The sequence below is a fragment of the Brassica napus genome, chromosome A1, assembly GCF_020379485.1.
Source record: "Brassica napus cultivar Da-Ae chromosome A1, Da-Ae, whole genome shotgun sequence".
Lineage (NCBI taxonomy): Eukaryota > Viridiplantae > Streptophyta > Magnoliopsida > Brassicales > Brassicaceae > Brassica > Brassica napus.
In genome coordinates this window covers 9,661,550-9,674,802 of record NC_063434.1, presented here as the reverse complement: position 1 = coordinate 9,674,802, position 13,253 = coordinate 9,661,550, and the positions used below count along the sequence as shown (strand labels likewise).

The window sequence follows — 13,253 nt, the reverse complement described above, 5'->3', positions numbered from 1 at the left end:
GACAGCTGTGGGAGTGTCGCATATAAACTGGAGCTACCGGGTGGGTCTCAAATTCATCCTGTGTTTCATGTTTCTCAGTTGAAGGAAGCAGTGGGCAATGTGGAGACTACTACGGTTTTACCTTCTGTTATTTCTGATGTGTTGATCAAGGAACCGGAACGTATTCTTGAAAGGAAGATGGTCAAGAGGCAAGGACGTGCTGCGACTAAGGTCTTGATCAAATGGCTTAATCAACCGGAGGATGAGGCAACATGGGAGTTCTTGTTTGATGTGGAGAAGCGGTTTCCTGCTTTTATACCTTGAGGACAAGGTTTTGGGGAACGGGAGGATTTGATATAGTAAAAGAAGTATAGAAGACACGTCAACAAAAGGGAATGGACACGTCACCGGAAGGAAAGAAGATACCAAATATATAAGTCACTTGACAATTAATATTTTCATTATTCGAAATTGTAAAAGTTTGTAACAAACTCTCTCTCTCTCATCTCTCTCTGTGTGACGATCTCTCATCTTTGTTGATTTCCATTGCTGGAGGATCATCACTGTGAGTAGGAATTGGTGTTTTAGAACGTTGGATTCCTGATTTGGATTTATAATACAAAGTGACGTTTATCTCTTATCATATCGACCACTCTAGCAGACTAGCCTGGAAAGCGTAATGATTCTTACTTTTGATATGTGTTTAAAAGAGTAATGATTCTTATAATGATTTTCCTTTTTCTTTTCGTAGAGAGCAACGAGCAAAGCCTTTGATCATAGACCCAGCGCTTTACTCGACAAACAAGTCAGATATCTTCTGGGTTACACCTAGTAGAACAATGCCAACTGCATTCAAACTATTCACTGGTAAGTATTGTTCATTAAGTCAACTACACTTGCAAGCAATATTCTAAAAGTCGGTATAAACGGCTATTAGATACCAGCCGTCTAGGAGGCAAATCAGGTATCAGCCAAAATCCCTTATATATTAATTGAGGATCTTTTAAAAAATTAGAACCTTAATTTTGTATTAATTAAAAAAAACCTCAATCCTATGTGGCACTTCTAAATGCCTTCTAGATCCTATTTCTAAGAATTCTAGAGCACCTAATATAAACCATAGTTTAATATAACGTTGTTACGTATTTCCATAATTATATAACATAAGAAAAGTCGATTTTAAAGTGGAGATTAATACCCGTATGAAAACATTGGCGACTGTATGTATAATACATATGAAAACCGGGCCGTCTGTATTAAGACCTGTTTGGCATTATTTGCATAACTACTAATGGCGGACAAGATTTATTAGGTTCAATGAAGATGAAGGTATAATAGCTTTAACAAAAATACAGTATCAATGAACCTATAAAAATGGCGGAATAGAGTTATTAGGTTCATCATTATCATTAGGTCCTTGCCGACAGCCTTATATATCAATAAGGTTCGTGACTGTTATTAGGTTCATCATTATTATTAGGTCCTGGCCGAGTGCCTTATATATCAGTTGTTTGTGTGTTTCGAGTAATGTTCTTGCCTGTTTAACGAATCTTCCAAAAGCTGAACAAATCACATGATTATAAATGGTAATCAAAGAAGTCTGTTGCGAATGTTAAATCTTTTTGGATAAAAATATACATTATGTACATTCACTATAAAAGTCTAAATATTCATCACATATAAGTACCGTATACTGGAATCTCTACAGTAGTTCAATTTTTGTTATTCTCTATGTTGAAGACAACAATATAATTGGAACTCTATAAACATATACTCCAGTGGACTTTTAATCTCCTATATACAGTATAGCAGGTAAGAACGAGTATGTATATAACTAATCAAACCGTCAAATTACCATTAATAATCAATAAATTAACCAGATCGTCGGTTCGAGTTAAATAAGGAAATACAGAAGTGGTTGTGATCGTATGTGTTTAAAAAGTTAATTTTGTATTTAGTAGAAGATTACTTTTGCACCAAGTCTTCCATCGAAATTAATTTGGAGTTAGAAAAGGAACATACATTAAGGAACTGACGTTTGAGAAACAAGAAAGATCCACTTTCCGTTTTAAAGGTGGAAAATATTAGGCGAATTTATTTGCCTTCATAAGCAAGCGTTTATTTGTACAGAATACTGTAGTTAATAATTAACGATCTTGCTCAAATAAGGCTACTACATGCACATATATTCATTATGTCTATAATTACAAGCCGTAATCTGTGTGGATATATCTACATATTGATTACATAAATCAATTTTATTAATTATATGTTTGACGTCTACATATACTCACGTTTACATTACCAAAGCTAGGTAATAATGATGACATCAATAAATCAGATTTTCGATTTGAAACCATTCAAATCCATGAGTCCCATTCAAATCCATGAGTCCATATAACTTGCTTCAAGTCATCCCCTATATATTGACTGAAAAAAATTTAAAAGATTGTAATTTTAAATTTGTATTAATTAAAAAAAATTATTTAGGTGTCACTTAATTAAAATGTCAATTAATTTTATGTGGCAGCATGACAAGCAATTTAAAATAATGTGTAAGTCCAAAATCAATTCGCTAGAGAAACTAATACTAACCCAAACATAAAAGTATATGATAAAAAGTATAAATAAACCAAGCTCGAAACCATATAAATGAGAGTTTCCTTATTAAAATACTTTTAATCATTGTTTAGGAAAATAATCTACCAAGAGCGTGGATCTTCTACTCCAAATATCGACAGTTACGCATAAATGATAGTTCCTTTATTATATATAGATTTCAATACTATTAACTTAATACTTTATGCATAAATATCCAATATAATTGCCTTGAGGTAAAAGAAAAGTGAAAATATGAAAAATTTATATTTAAGATGCAAAAACTTTGTCAAGGCAAGAACTAAAAATATTTTTTGGGGAGTTAAGTAAAATTATAGTAAATGCAAATCATATTAGTTAATAGTAATTATAGACGATGTTAACATATAAGCTAATCATATTTAAACGATAAGTAACCATCATCTTTCCAACTAGCAATCAGCCAAAAAAAAACTGTTTGGTTTAGTCCTTTGGAAAAAGAGATCTATTTTTACAAATTATTTTTAGATTTAATTATAAAATACAAAAACAAAATTGACTATATTACGTACGATTCAGTACAAGAAACATGTTTGCAAACTATCTACTATTTAGTAATTTGAATTAATGATGTTCAATTCGGTAAAAACTGGACCAACTAAAACCGAACAAAATCGAAATAGAAAAATTAGTTTATTTGGTAACACCACATAAACCGAATATATGTTATTTCTAGAAACCGTGGTATATAGATATGGTTCAGAATATAAACTGATCAAACCATACAAACCGAATAAACTGATTAATTAAAATATAGTAGTATAGTTTTATGCAAATTACATAATATAGTTATATACATGTAGTTTATTTTATTTATATGATCTTGATATTTGAGACGTTAATATGAATAATTGGTTATTCTTAAGTAAAGGCTTTCTTTGACATATATTTGTCTTAAATTTAGTATATTGTTATTTTTTTGTTTTCATCTTATAAATCTATAATAACTAATTTATTTAACAATTATTTTTAATCCCATATATATTAACTGATGATCATTTAAAAAAAAAGAAATTTTGCTTATGTGTCACTTAATTAGGATGACAATTTAGCTTACGCGGCAGCTTAAGAATCAATTGAAAAAATGTTAGTCCAAATCCAATTACTATGGAATATTATATTAAGCCAAAATATAAGAAAAGTGTAATCTTTCCTTAAATAAAAGCTACGAAATTACATAATATGATTAACATATATAAGACAAGTAATGACTATGAATAATAAATATTTGATAACAATTTTTATATCATTCTTCATTTTTGTTTAATTTTATATTATTAAAAAAAATTAAACAATCACATTAACCATATAATAAAAATATGTTTTTTCTTATATGTTATATTTTAATTTTTTAAAATGACTTTAAATTACAAAAATAAGGAAAACTTATATGTTATATTTTTTTTTTTGAAATGACTTTAGATTACAAAAATGAGGAAACCTTATATGTTATTTTTTTCTTATATGTTAGATTATTTCTTATATGTTATATTTTGATTTTTTTAAATGACCGTAAATTACAAAATGTAAGTTTTTTAAGCATACGACTAAAAACATTAAAATGACATGTATCAATTCGATGGTTGATGTGAAACTTTTCAAAACCATATGGAAGATAAATGCCAAAATAATTCAACTGTAAAAACAAATTGTTTACTTTTTTCAAGAATGTGTTCAGGGAAAAAAACTAAGGTTTTTGTGTCATAATTTATTTAATGTTCAATCCAACCAATCCATGATATATTAATTATAGTTTAGTTCAACAGTTTTTTAAAAAAATTGATCCGGTCCATCGGAATAAATGATATAATATCAACAAAACATATTATTTATGTATAAATAAAATAATCAAATATAAAAAGAAAGTTATCGATAATATATACAAATAAACTTACCCTGCGCAAAGCGCAGGTCTTATCCTAGTGATTTTCTTAAAACTCGATTTATGTTATTTAAATATGTTATTAAAACAATCTAAATCGTTTAAATCAGTTTGAATTGGTCTAGTTCTTTTAAATCAAGCAATAATTGTTAATTCAAATCCACAAAATCTATCTAATTTTTTTTCTTTTGTACATCTAGTTTTTGTAATTATCAAAATAATTTTATAATTAAATCTAAAAACTAAAATATCTAATTTATGTAAAATATATAAAATCAATAATTTGTTAACAATTAAGTCCTGCATATGCCTCAAATAATCCACTTAGTCATTAGTTCTCTACTAATGCCTAGTTACCATCTAAAGATTTTTAAGTGATGTAATGATTATGGAAACGTTGGTGACTAAGTTACATGTTTGACCGGAAACTCTAGGTTCTGCTTGGATGGTCCTATCTCGTTCCTTTGTAGAATATTGCATCTGGGGATGGGACAATCTTCCAAGGACTCTGTTAATGTACTACACTAACTTCCTCTCTACACCGGAAGGTTATTTCCACACAGTGATATGCAATGCACCAGAGTATTCGAGCACGGTGGTTAACAGTGACCTGCATTACATCTCATGGGACAAACGTCCACAACAGCATCCTAAGATGCTCAACATCAGTGATACAAAGAAGATGATTGCAAGCGGAGCTGTGTTTGCCCGCAAGTTCACACACAATGATCTTGCCTTGGACAAGATTGACACAGAGCTCCTCGGTAGAGGTAATGGAAGTTTTACACCTGGTGGTTGGTGTGCTGGCAAACCGAACTGCTCAAAGGTTGGTGATCCGTCAAAGATCAATCCCGGTCTAGGAGCTGACCGGATAAGCGGGCTTGTTAGCAGACTTATTTCGCCGTCTAAACTGACTCGAAGACAATGCAGATAGGCTCCCTTTGCCTGCAGCTGAACTTAGAGGCGGTTTCTGTTTATATGTTTCATGTCTTGATGCAATGTGACCAAACAAGGTGGATTTTGTGTTTCTGAAGCCATAATAATATACCAATTCATTCTTCTCCTTAAATACAAACCCCACTCGAAATATAATTTATCTGATAAAAACAGACAACAGAACAACTTATAGAATAGAAGATGAAGTGTTCATATGATTCTTTAACAAATATTTATATATATATATATATGGTTCATAAAGATTAGATACAAGCACGTATATGTCTTCAGATATGCAATACACAGCGAGTAAATGGCCTGCCATTTGAGACCTAACTCGGAACAATAGTGTCTGTACTTGTTATACCATAAAGTTTACAGTTTATATACATTTCAAAAACTATACAAGAGGGAGAGGGAGAGAGAGAGAGCTAGAAGAGAAGGAGGCAAAGGAAGATGCAGAAGAAGAAGAATATGGATACCCGGTTAAGAGATTTCTCACGCTGCATCATCCTCTGGCTTTGATAAGGCTGAGCTATTGCGTTTGTGAAGGTTCCGAATATCCTGGTGTAGACCAAGTCCCCAAACATCCCAATCACCGGGTAGAGGAAACTCATCATGACTGCATTCGCAAGGTCGGTTGATTCGGTTGTGGTGAAGCCACGAGGGGAGTATTGGTTGCGGTGGCTGTGAAACGTTGGAGACATTGTTCGATGATGTTGCAACCTTGGGTTCAGAGATGATCCTGAAGTGATTGGTGGAGCAGGTCTCCGTGGTATTACTGCGTCTTGTTTCTTCGAGCCAAAGTCGGAAGACATGCCTCTTCCGTAGAGAGGAACCAGTGAGGTGACGGCGATGTTGGATTTGCAGACAGGGCAGTTGCTGTGGTGCTGATCGATTGAGACGGATGATAACTGAACGTGTAACCATTTGTAAATGCAAGGCCAGCAGAAAAGATGTCCGCAGAGAGTGACCACCGGATCATGGGCTGTGTCTAGGCAGATGTTGCAATCAAAACAGCCACTTTCGTTGTGACCATCAATAGGACCAGTGACAAGATTAGGTTTTGGTTTGGCTAAGAAGGAATCGTCATGTGCTTGTTGAGCATCAGACATGAAGAAGTTCCCTTCTAATTCCATGGGAGGTAAAATACTGTTCATGGAACACAATAACACATAACATTGTCAGCTATGTTATCTGCAGAACACAAACATTCTCAAGATCATTCCACCCAGACAATGATTTTGATCAAACCTGAATTGACTTGTGTTTCTAATTGTCAAATCCTAAGCAAATGTACTCATTTGCTAAAACCAAAAATCAGAATAGTCAAAGATATTATTCTTGTCTTAATTCTAAACAAAAATCAATACGGTCGAAATCAGGATTCAGATTTCAATTCTCTTAAGCCAAAAAAAGTCCCTAACTTTACCAGTTTTATTCCTCTAAAATCCATAAAGAGAGGGACTTGCAGACCTAAATCATCCATTGACATACGCGAGACAGAAGAATCAACAGAGACAATGACAAAAGAGAATCCACACAAAGACAGATGAAGAAGAACGTACCGAGTCGGAGATGAGGAAAATCGCCGATGAGAGGGGGTTTCAGGGATTGGGTGATGTTAATTCGCTCTACAAGTCGATGTCTTTTCAACGTGCGGTGATGATTAATGGAGGTTTTAACGACAAGGACGGTGATGGCTTCGCTTCTTCTTCGTCTTTGTTTTAGCCTTTTCTTTATTACCGAACAAACTAAAATATCTTAAAGGTTAGTTTCTTATTTTTACTGGATAGCTTTTGTAAAAGATAATGCTGTAACTCTTACCATCCCACTGATCTCGGAATTAAACTTTAAACAATTAAAAATTACAATCATGTATTTTCCAATAAATTAAGGTAATCAATTATTTAGAGTTGTGGTTTACTTTCTTTAATCAATTAAAAGGGTTTGTTAAATAAAACAAAGCAAAATTAGTACGTGATGTTGTTACTTATGGTAAGTATTTTCTAAAATTAAACTGATTGATATATTTAAACAAACGAAAATAATTTTGTTCCTTTTTAATTAATAGCAAACTCCAACCGGCTCATCCACAACACACACAACCAAAAAAAACCCTTAACAACACATTTTATTGTTTTTTGCTGGGTTTTAGTAATTGACAAAAAAAAAAAAAAGGATATCTACAAAAATTTCCTAAAAACTTTTAAGATATCAACAAAAGTAACCATGCCAACAAAACAGCCATCTTTGTCAATCACCCACGTGTAATTCGTACGGTGAGTAATCGCCTGAATCATCACCGCCATCAACGAGCTCTTAGGATTACACACTACCGCCTCCGCCTTCCTCGCCATTCTCGTCGATATACTCATCGACCTCCCCAACGACCTCGCCGGAGACTCTTCATCCGACGAGTACCCCGACGTCGGCGACGACGAGAGCGAGAGAGTATCCAAAAGCGAGAGCAAACCAATCTGTCCCTTGCTCTCCAGACGCTCTCTCACTTCCTGGACGAGGCTCTCCGGCGGATTCACACCGTCTAAGTACTCCATCAAGTACCCGGCGGAGAGCGTCGCCACCGCCGCCGCAGCTGTCTCGTCGCAGCAAGTCAGTGTCATCGGAGAGATTTCTCCGATCAGGTACATCAGTGAATCATCTCCCTCGTTGTCGACAACCGCGACGGAGGTTTGGTCGGCGAGAGCGCGGGAGATGGCGGAGACGACGGCGGAGGCGGAGGAGTTGTAGTCGACGGCGAGAATTGCGTGCGAGCTGTTGATGATACCGAGATCGGAGATTGACATCGAAGGCAGAGGAGAGAACGCGGCGATGCACCCGAGGAGGAAGCGTACGATATCTTCTTGTGTGATCCAGCAGAATCTTTGTCCGTTCGAGTGGGTGGTGGTGGTGGTGTGTGAAACGTTGTCGTTTTGCTGTCTCTTCTTGGTGGCGGTCTTTGTCTGGATCGGGACAATCAGATTATGTGCTCCTTGGATTATCAGATCAATGGCTTCAACTAAGCTGAACAAAATCAAATCAAAGTTAATCTTAGTGACGTATAGAGGAATAATATATAAAGATCGAGTTTTTATTTAAAAACAGAGCATAGTAACAGAGGAAGAGCGAGAAAGATTGAATTTTTATAAAAGCCCATGTTTGGATTTTGAGAAATCGAGACTACAAACCTGCAGGAGGGTTGAACATGGAGGACGAGGGAGCGAGTTGGCGGGAGAAGAACAGAGACAGGCGAGTTCAACGCAGAGAGTGTGTGGACTTCGTCTTTGGACAAGTGGCAGATGACGTCAGCCATTGATATCTTTCCCAGACACTCGCACTCTGCCACATCATCATGGTCGTGATTGCAGTTCCAGACGGAGAGGAAAGGATCGTCAGAGGATTTGAGGGCAGCGATGGCGTCGGATACGGAGGAGGAAGAGGCGGAGAGACAACGGAGAGGAGGCTTGCCGAGACAGAGGTCAGTAACGTCGTATGAGAGAAGAGACAGTGCCATCAAAAATCAAGGAAAGAGAGGAAGAAGAAGAAGAAGTCTCTAGAAAGTATGATGATGGACACAGAGATAAAGAGAGTGGAGGGGACTTATAAAGAAAAGAGATGGGGTAGTACGATGTAAGTGACACATAGACCACCTCGATGTGAATAATTATAAAATCATAACCTGGCTAGGAGTAGGACATGTATAATTGTATATCGGCAGTAAAAGAGTTTACAATGAAATCTATACTATTATTTGCGAAATAAATTTTAGATTTAGAACTCTCACATTAAATGTTAGAGCGGTTAATATCTATACTACCCTTAATGAATTTATATATAATTAACTATATAATCAAAAACAAATTTCTATTAATAATATTATTATTAATTTTTAAAAAGATAATTTTTATATATTTTGTTGTTATCTTAAAACATATATTTAATTATAAAATTTAAAACCCTTAATGAATTTTTATATATAGAACTTTCACATTAAATGTTAGAGCGGTTAATCTCTATACTATCCTTAATGAATTTATATATAATTAACTATATAATCAAAAACGAATTTCTATTAATAATATTATTATTAGTTTTTAAAAAGATAATTCTTCTATATTTTGTTTATCTAGGTGTTTTGTCCGCGATGCGGGCTTAAATATTTTCATAAATTTTTGAAAAGTTTTTTGTACACTATATTCATTATATTAAAATAAATCTTAAAATAACTCAATATTCTATTTTTAATTATATCATTTATGTTTTTTTAACTTTTTACTAATTTTTTTTTTTCAGATAACAATACTAATTAATTACATATTAAAAACAAATTTTATTTATAATATTAGATTTTTTTAAATAAGATAATTCTTATATATTGTGTTGTTATCTTAATTATTTTTCAATTATAAAAGTTAGGAAAATAACATATAACCAATTCATAATTAAATATTAATCAACTAAATTTGTATAAAGATATTTTTTACAATATTTCTAATATGTGAATGTTTTCTTCTAAAATTTCTACACAATAATAAATATATATATTTTAATTTAATTTTTCGTCATATATATATATATGTATATATATAATTTGATGTTTGATTTATTTTTTTGAAAACATAAATAATAAGTTATTATGCTGGTTTTTGAATTAATAAAAAATAAACGAGAAATCGGCCAAAAAAACACTGAACTTTGCGGGAATTGCCAAAAGAAACCTGGACATATGGGCTAGCCAATAAAATCATGAACTTTTGTTGACTTTTCGGGTTTATTAAGAAACTTACGATTGACTGACCAGATTAACACACCGTTAACCGAGTTAACTGTTAATTAAGCGGACGTTTATTTTGGGTGTTAAAGTATACGACGTCGTTTCATCACTTTGTCTGATTAAAGACAAACGACGTCGTTTATATAGCTGTGTTATTAAAAATATGGGTTTCCTACGGCTCGAACTCGTGTACTCGGGTTTAATGGTAGGGGTTTTTGCCACTGAGCTAGTGGACTTTGCGATAGATTTACGAACACAATTTCTTTTATTCTTCGAATCCGAGTTAAAGACAAATTAATGAAACGACGCGTTTTATATTAACTTTTTATTAAAAAGATGGGGTTCCATCGACTCGAACTCGTGCACTCGGGTTTAATGGTAGGGGTTTTTGCCACTGAGCTAGTGGACTTTGCAATGTATGTACGAACACAGTTTCTTTTATTCTCTTTGAATCCGAGTTAAATGAATCAAAAAGAAACGACGGCGTTTTCTCCTCCGATTGGTATAAACCCTAAATGGGCGAAATCATAAATCCAGTTCGCGATTCAAGCTCGATTCTCTTCGATCTCGTCCTTAAGAATCTCGATTCTCATCTCTGCTTCTTCCATTTACAGGTCTGATCCCAAAACTGTAGGTTTCACGCCACTTAGAGGTTGTGTAGAAAGGAGCAACAAATTCAGAGAGTTTTCTACCCACGCCAAGGATGACCTTAGCAGCATGGATGCATGGAATACCATTCATTTGCCAGCTTCGACATGCACAAGTCTCATTCTCCAAATTCACCACGTAAGACTGGTCTCTATCTTCCACCTCAGTCTCTGGCCCAATTGCCCAACGCAGACTACATTCTTTTGACTTCTTCTCAACCCTGTCTAACTCTTTATGTGTCTTTGGGGTGAACCTAGTCTTCCTGTCCTTAGCCATCTTAGACCTATTGTAGTTCCTAGTCATACATTGGCGCCTAATCTCCTCTAACATGTCTAGCAGAGGTTTCTTCCTAGGCTCCCTGATGGTCTTGTTGAAGGACTCACACAAGTTGTTCAGATTATCATTACAGTAGGAGCCTATCTTGAAGAAAGCTCTAGACCAAGTCTCTGGCTTTGTCTTTATCAGAGATGCATGTGCGCCAGGATCATAGTTCTTAAGCTCGTCCATGTTGTAGTTGAACATACCAGGAGTGTAGCTCCTTGCAATGAACCAGAAGAACCTCTGTAACCTTAGATCTTTTCCACCTTTCCTCCAGTTCTCGTAGATATGGCGACAACACTGTCTATGCTCAGCTTCTGGAAGGAGAGTATGAACTGCCTTCACTAATCCCTACAAGATCAGAAAAAAAAAAAAATCAGAAACAAGAATCAAACATTCATTGAGTATCATGAAAGCAAAGTGTTTACCTTTTGTTTGTCAGACATTATAACAAAGCCGTTCCCATTTTCCAATCCCAAATCCAAGGCCAAACGCTTCACAAACCAATCCCAATTTGTATCATTCTCTATCTCCACTACAGCCCAAGCAATAGGGACAATCCTATTGTCTCCATCTCTTCCAACCGCAGCCAACAACTGTCCCTTGATGTCCCATTTCAAAAAGGCTCCATCTAAGCCAATAACAGGCCTACAAGTCTTCTTCCATGCTTCCTTTTGTGCTTGGAAACACATGTAGAGTCTATAGAACCGCTGCTTGCTTCCAACCGTGGCTCCTGGTATGGTCTCAATTTCCATGGTTGATCCAGGATTGCTCCTCAATATCTCTGCTTGGTAATCCCAGATTTTATCAAAATGCTCTTCATGGGTCTTCCTCCTTTCTTTCATCACCTTCGTCTTGGCCATAATGCATGAGTTTTCTAAAACTTCCATCTTATACTCCCTCAATATCTCAGCCTGTATCTCCTTTGCCGTGAGCTTAGGATTCAGCCTTAACCTCTCAGCAAATAGACTTGCAATTGCTGACCTCTTAAGTATCTTGGAATACCCTGTCCTCTCACACTTATGGTCATTGACGTATGTTTTTACCATCAACTTCTGTTTCCTCCTATCATACGAACAGTAGACCATTCAGGGACAAGGAGCCTCATCATCTCTCATCTCAGCGGCACATTTTGCACCCATCTTCAAGCTACTGGATCTGTAGTACTTGATGTTGTATCTGGTTTTCAGGGTATACCTCAGACAAGCATGTTTGAAGTCCTCAGCATCTGAAAATGTCTTGCCTAGCTGAAGGAGCTCCTCTGGATCAGTGTCTTCTCTGTAAGCTTGCGCAGGTCTCATCTCCTCTTCATTCTCATCATCTGATGACACAGGATCAGGGATTTTATCATCATCCCATGCATCATCATCGCCTTCGTCTTCATCAACCTCACAGTCATCATTTTTTGCTTTATCACCAAAATAAAGACTCAAATCTGTACAACCAACTTCCTCAATGCCAGCAATACCGTTCTCATCTTCCCTACCATCATCACCTATATCCCCAAATTCCTCAATCTGGAGAAATTCTTCTCTGTCATCACCATCATCACCTAGACTCCTCTCCGAGTTTACCTTCTGCTTCTTCGATTGTCTAGGAGACACAGGCGACCCGCCATATGAAGTTCCCCGCCTTGTCTTCTTCGCAACTGTTGATGCCAACATCTCAGTCTCTGGCCATTCCTCTCTGTCATCACCAGAAGGAGCCACATTTACCTTCTGCTTCTTCGAAACTCTAGGAGACAGAGTTGAACCACGCCTCGTGGCCTTCACCGGAGATGGCGACCCATATGAAGTTCCCCTCCTCGTGGTCTTCTCCGGAGATGACGCAGGCGACCCATATGAAGTTCCCCGCCTTGTCTTCGACGCCTTCGACACCTCTGTAGATGCCAACATCGATATCCCTTCAACGCTTTTACGAATCCTCGATCTCTCCGGCGATGACAAACTCACAGAAGCATCGCGTTCTCCACCCTTCTTCGACTCTTGAACCGCTTCGTCACTCCCGTAATCGAAATTCCTCATCGCTCCGAAAATCATTACCTCCCTTCCATTCCTTGTGAACTTCGTCTTTACCATC

At 35.8% G+C, this 13,253-nt stretch overlaps 4 protein-coding genes across 5 annotated transcripts; 1 reads left to right on the top strand and 3 right to left on the bottom strand.

The window, feature by feature from the left end:
* Positions 1-342: 342 nt before the first annotated feature.
* On the top strand, positions 343-5,893 carry LOC111198307 (beta-glucuronosyltransferase GlcAT14A-like). The gene is made up of 3 exons (XM_022717649.2): positions 343-655; positions 731-846; positions 4,933-5,893. The coding sequence occupies exons 2-3, from the start codon at positions 819-821 to the stop codon at positions 5,430-5,432; spliced, it is 528 nt and encodes a 175-aa protein (XP_022573370.1). The 5' UTR covers positions 343-655; positions 731-818; the 3' UTR covers positions 5,433-5,893.
* On the bottom strand, positions 5,650-7,245 carry LOC106445896 (E3 ubiquitin-protein ligase RMA3). Of its 2 annotated transcripts, none has more exons than XM_013887543.3 (2): positions 7,003-7,245; positions 5,650-6,631 (listed from the first exon to the last, which is right to left on the bottom strand). In XM_013887543.3, the coding sequence occupies exon 2, from the start codon at positions 6,592-6,594 to the stop codon at positions 5,866-5,868; it is 729 nt and encodes a 242-aa protein (XP_013742997.1). In that variant the 5' UTR covers positions 6,595-6,631; positions 7,003-7,245; the 3' UTR covers positions 5,650-5,865. The 2 variants fall into 2 exon arrangements, with proteins under 2 accessions (XP_013742997.1, XP_013743015.1); XM_013887561.3 differs by having other exon boundaries at positions 5,650-6,586; positions 7,003-7,221.
* Positions 7,246-7,462: 217 nt separating this feature from the next.
* On the bottom strand, positions 7,463-9,156 carry LOC106445887 (CBS domain-containing protein CBSX5-like). Its single transcript, XM_048742792.1, has 2 exons — positions 8,623-9,156; positions 7,463-8,458 (listed from the first exon to the last, which is right to left on the bottom strand). Exons 1-2 carry the CDS (start codon positions 8,946-8,948, stop codon positions 7,621-7,623), a joined length of 1,164 nt encoding a protein of 387 aa, XP_048598749.1. The 5' UTR covers positions 8,949-9,156; the 3' UTR covers positions 7,463-7,620.
* A 1,625-nt stretch (positions 9,157-10,781) lies between these two features.
* LOC125587396 lies at positions 10,782-12,223 on the bottom strand. Its single transcript, XM_048757884.1, has 2 exons — positions 11,603-12,223; positions 10,782-11,525 (listed from the first exon to the last, which is right to left on the bottom strand). Exons 1-2 carry the CDS (start codon positions 12,221-12,223, stop codon positions 10,782-10,784), a joined length of 1,365 nt encoding a protein of 454 aa, XP_048613841.1.
* Between the last annotated feature and the right edge of the window lie 1,030 nt (positions 12,224-13,253).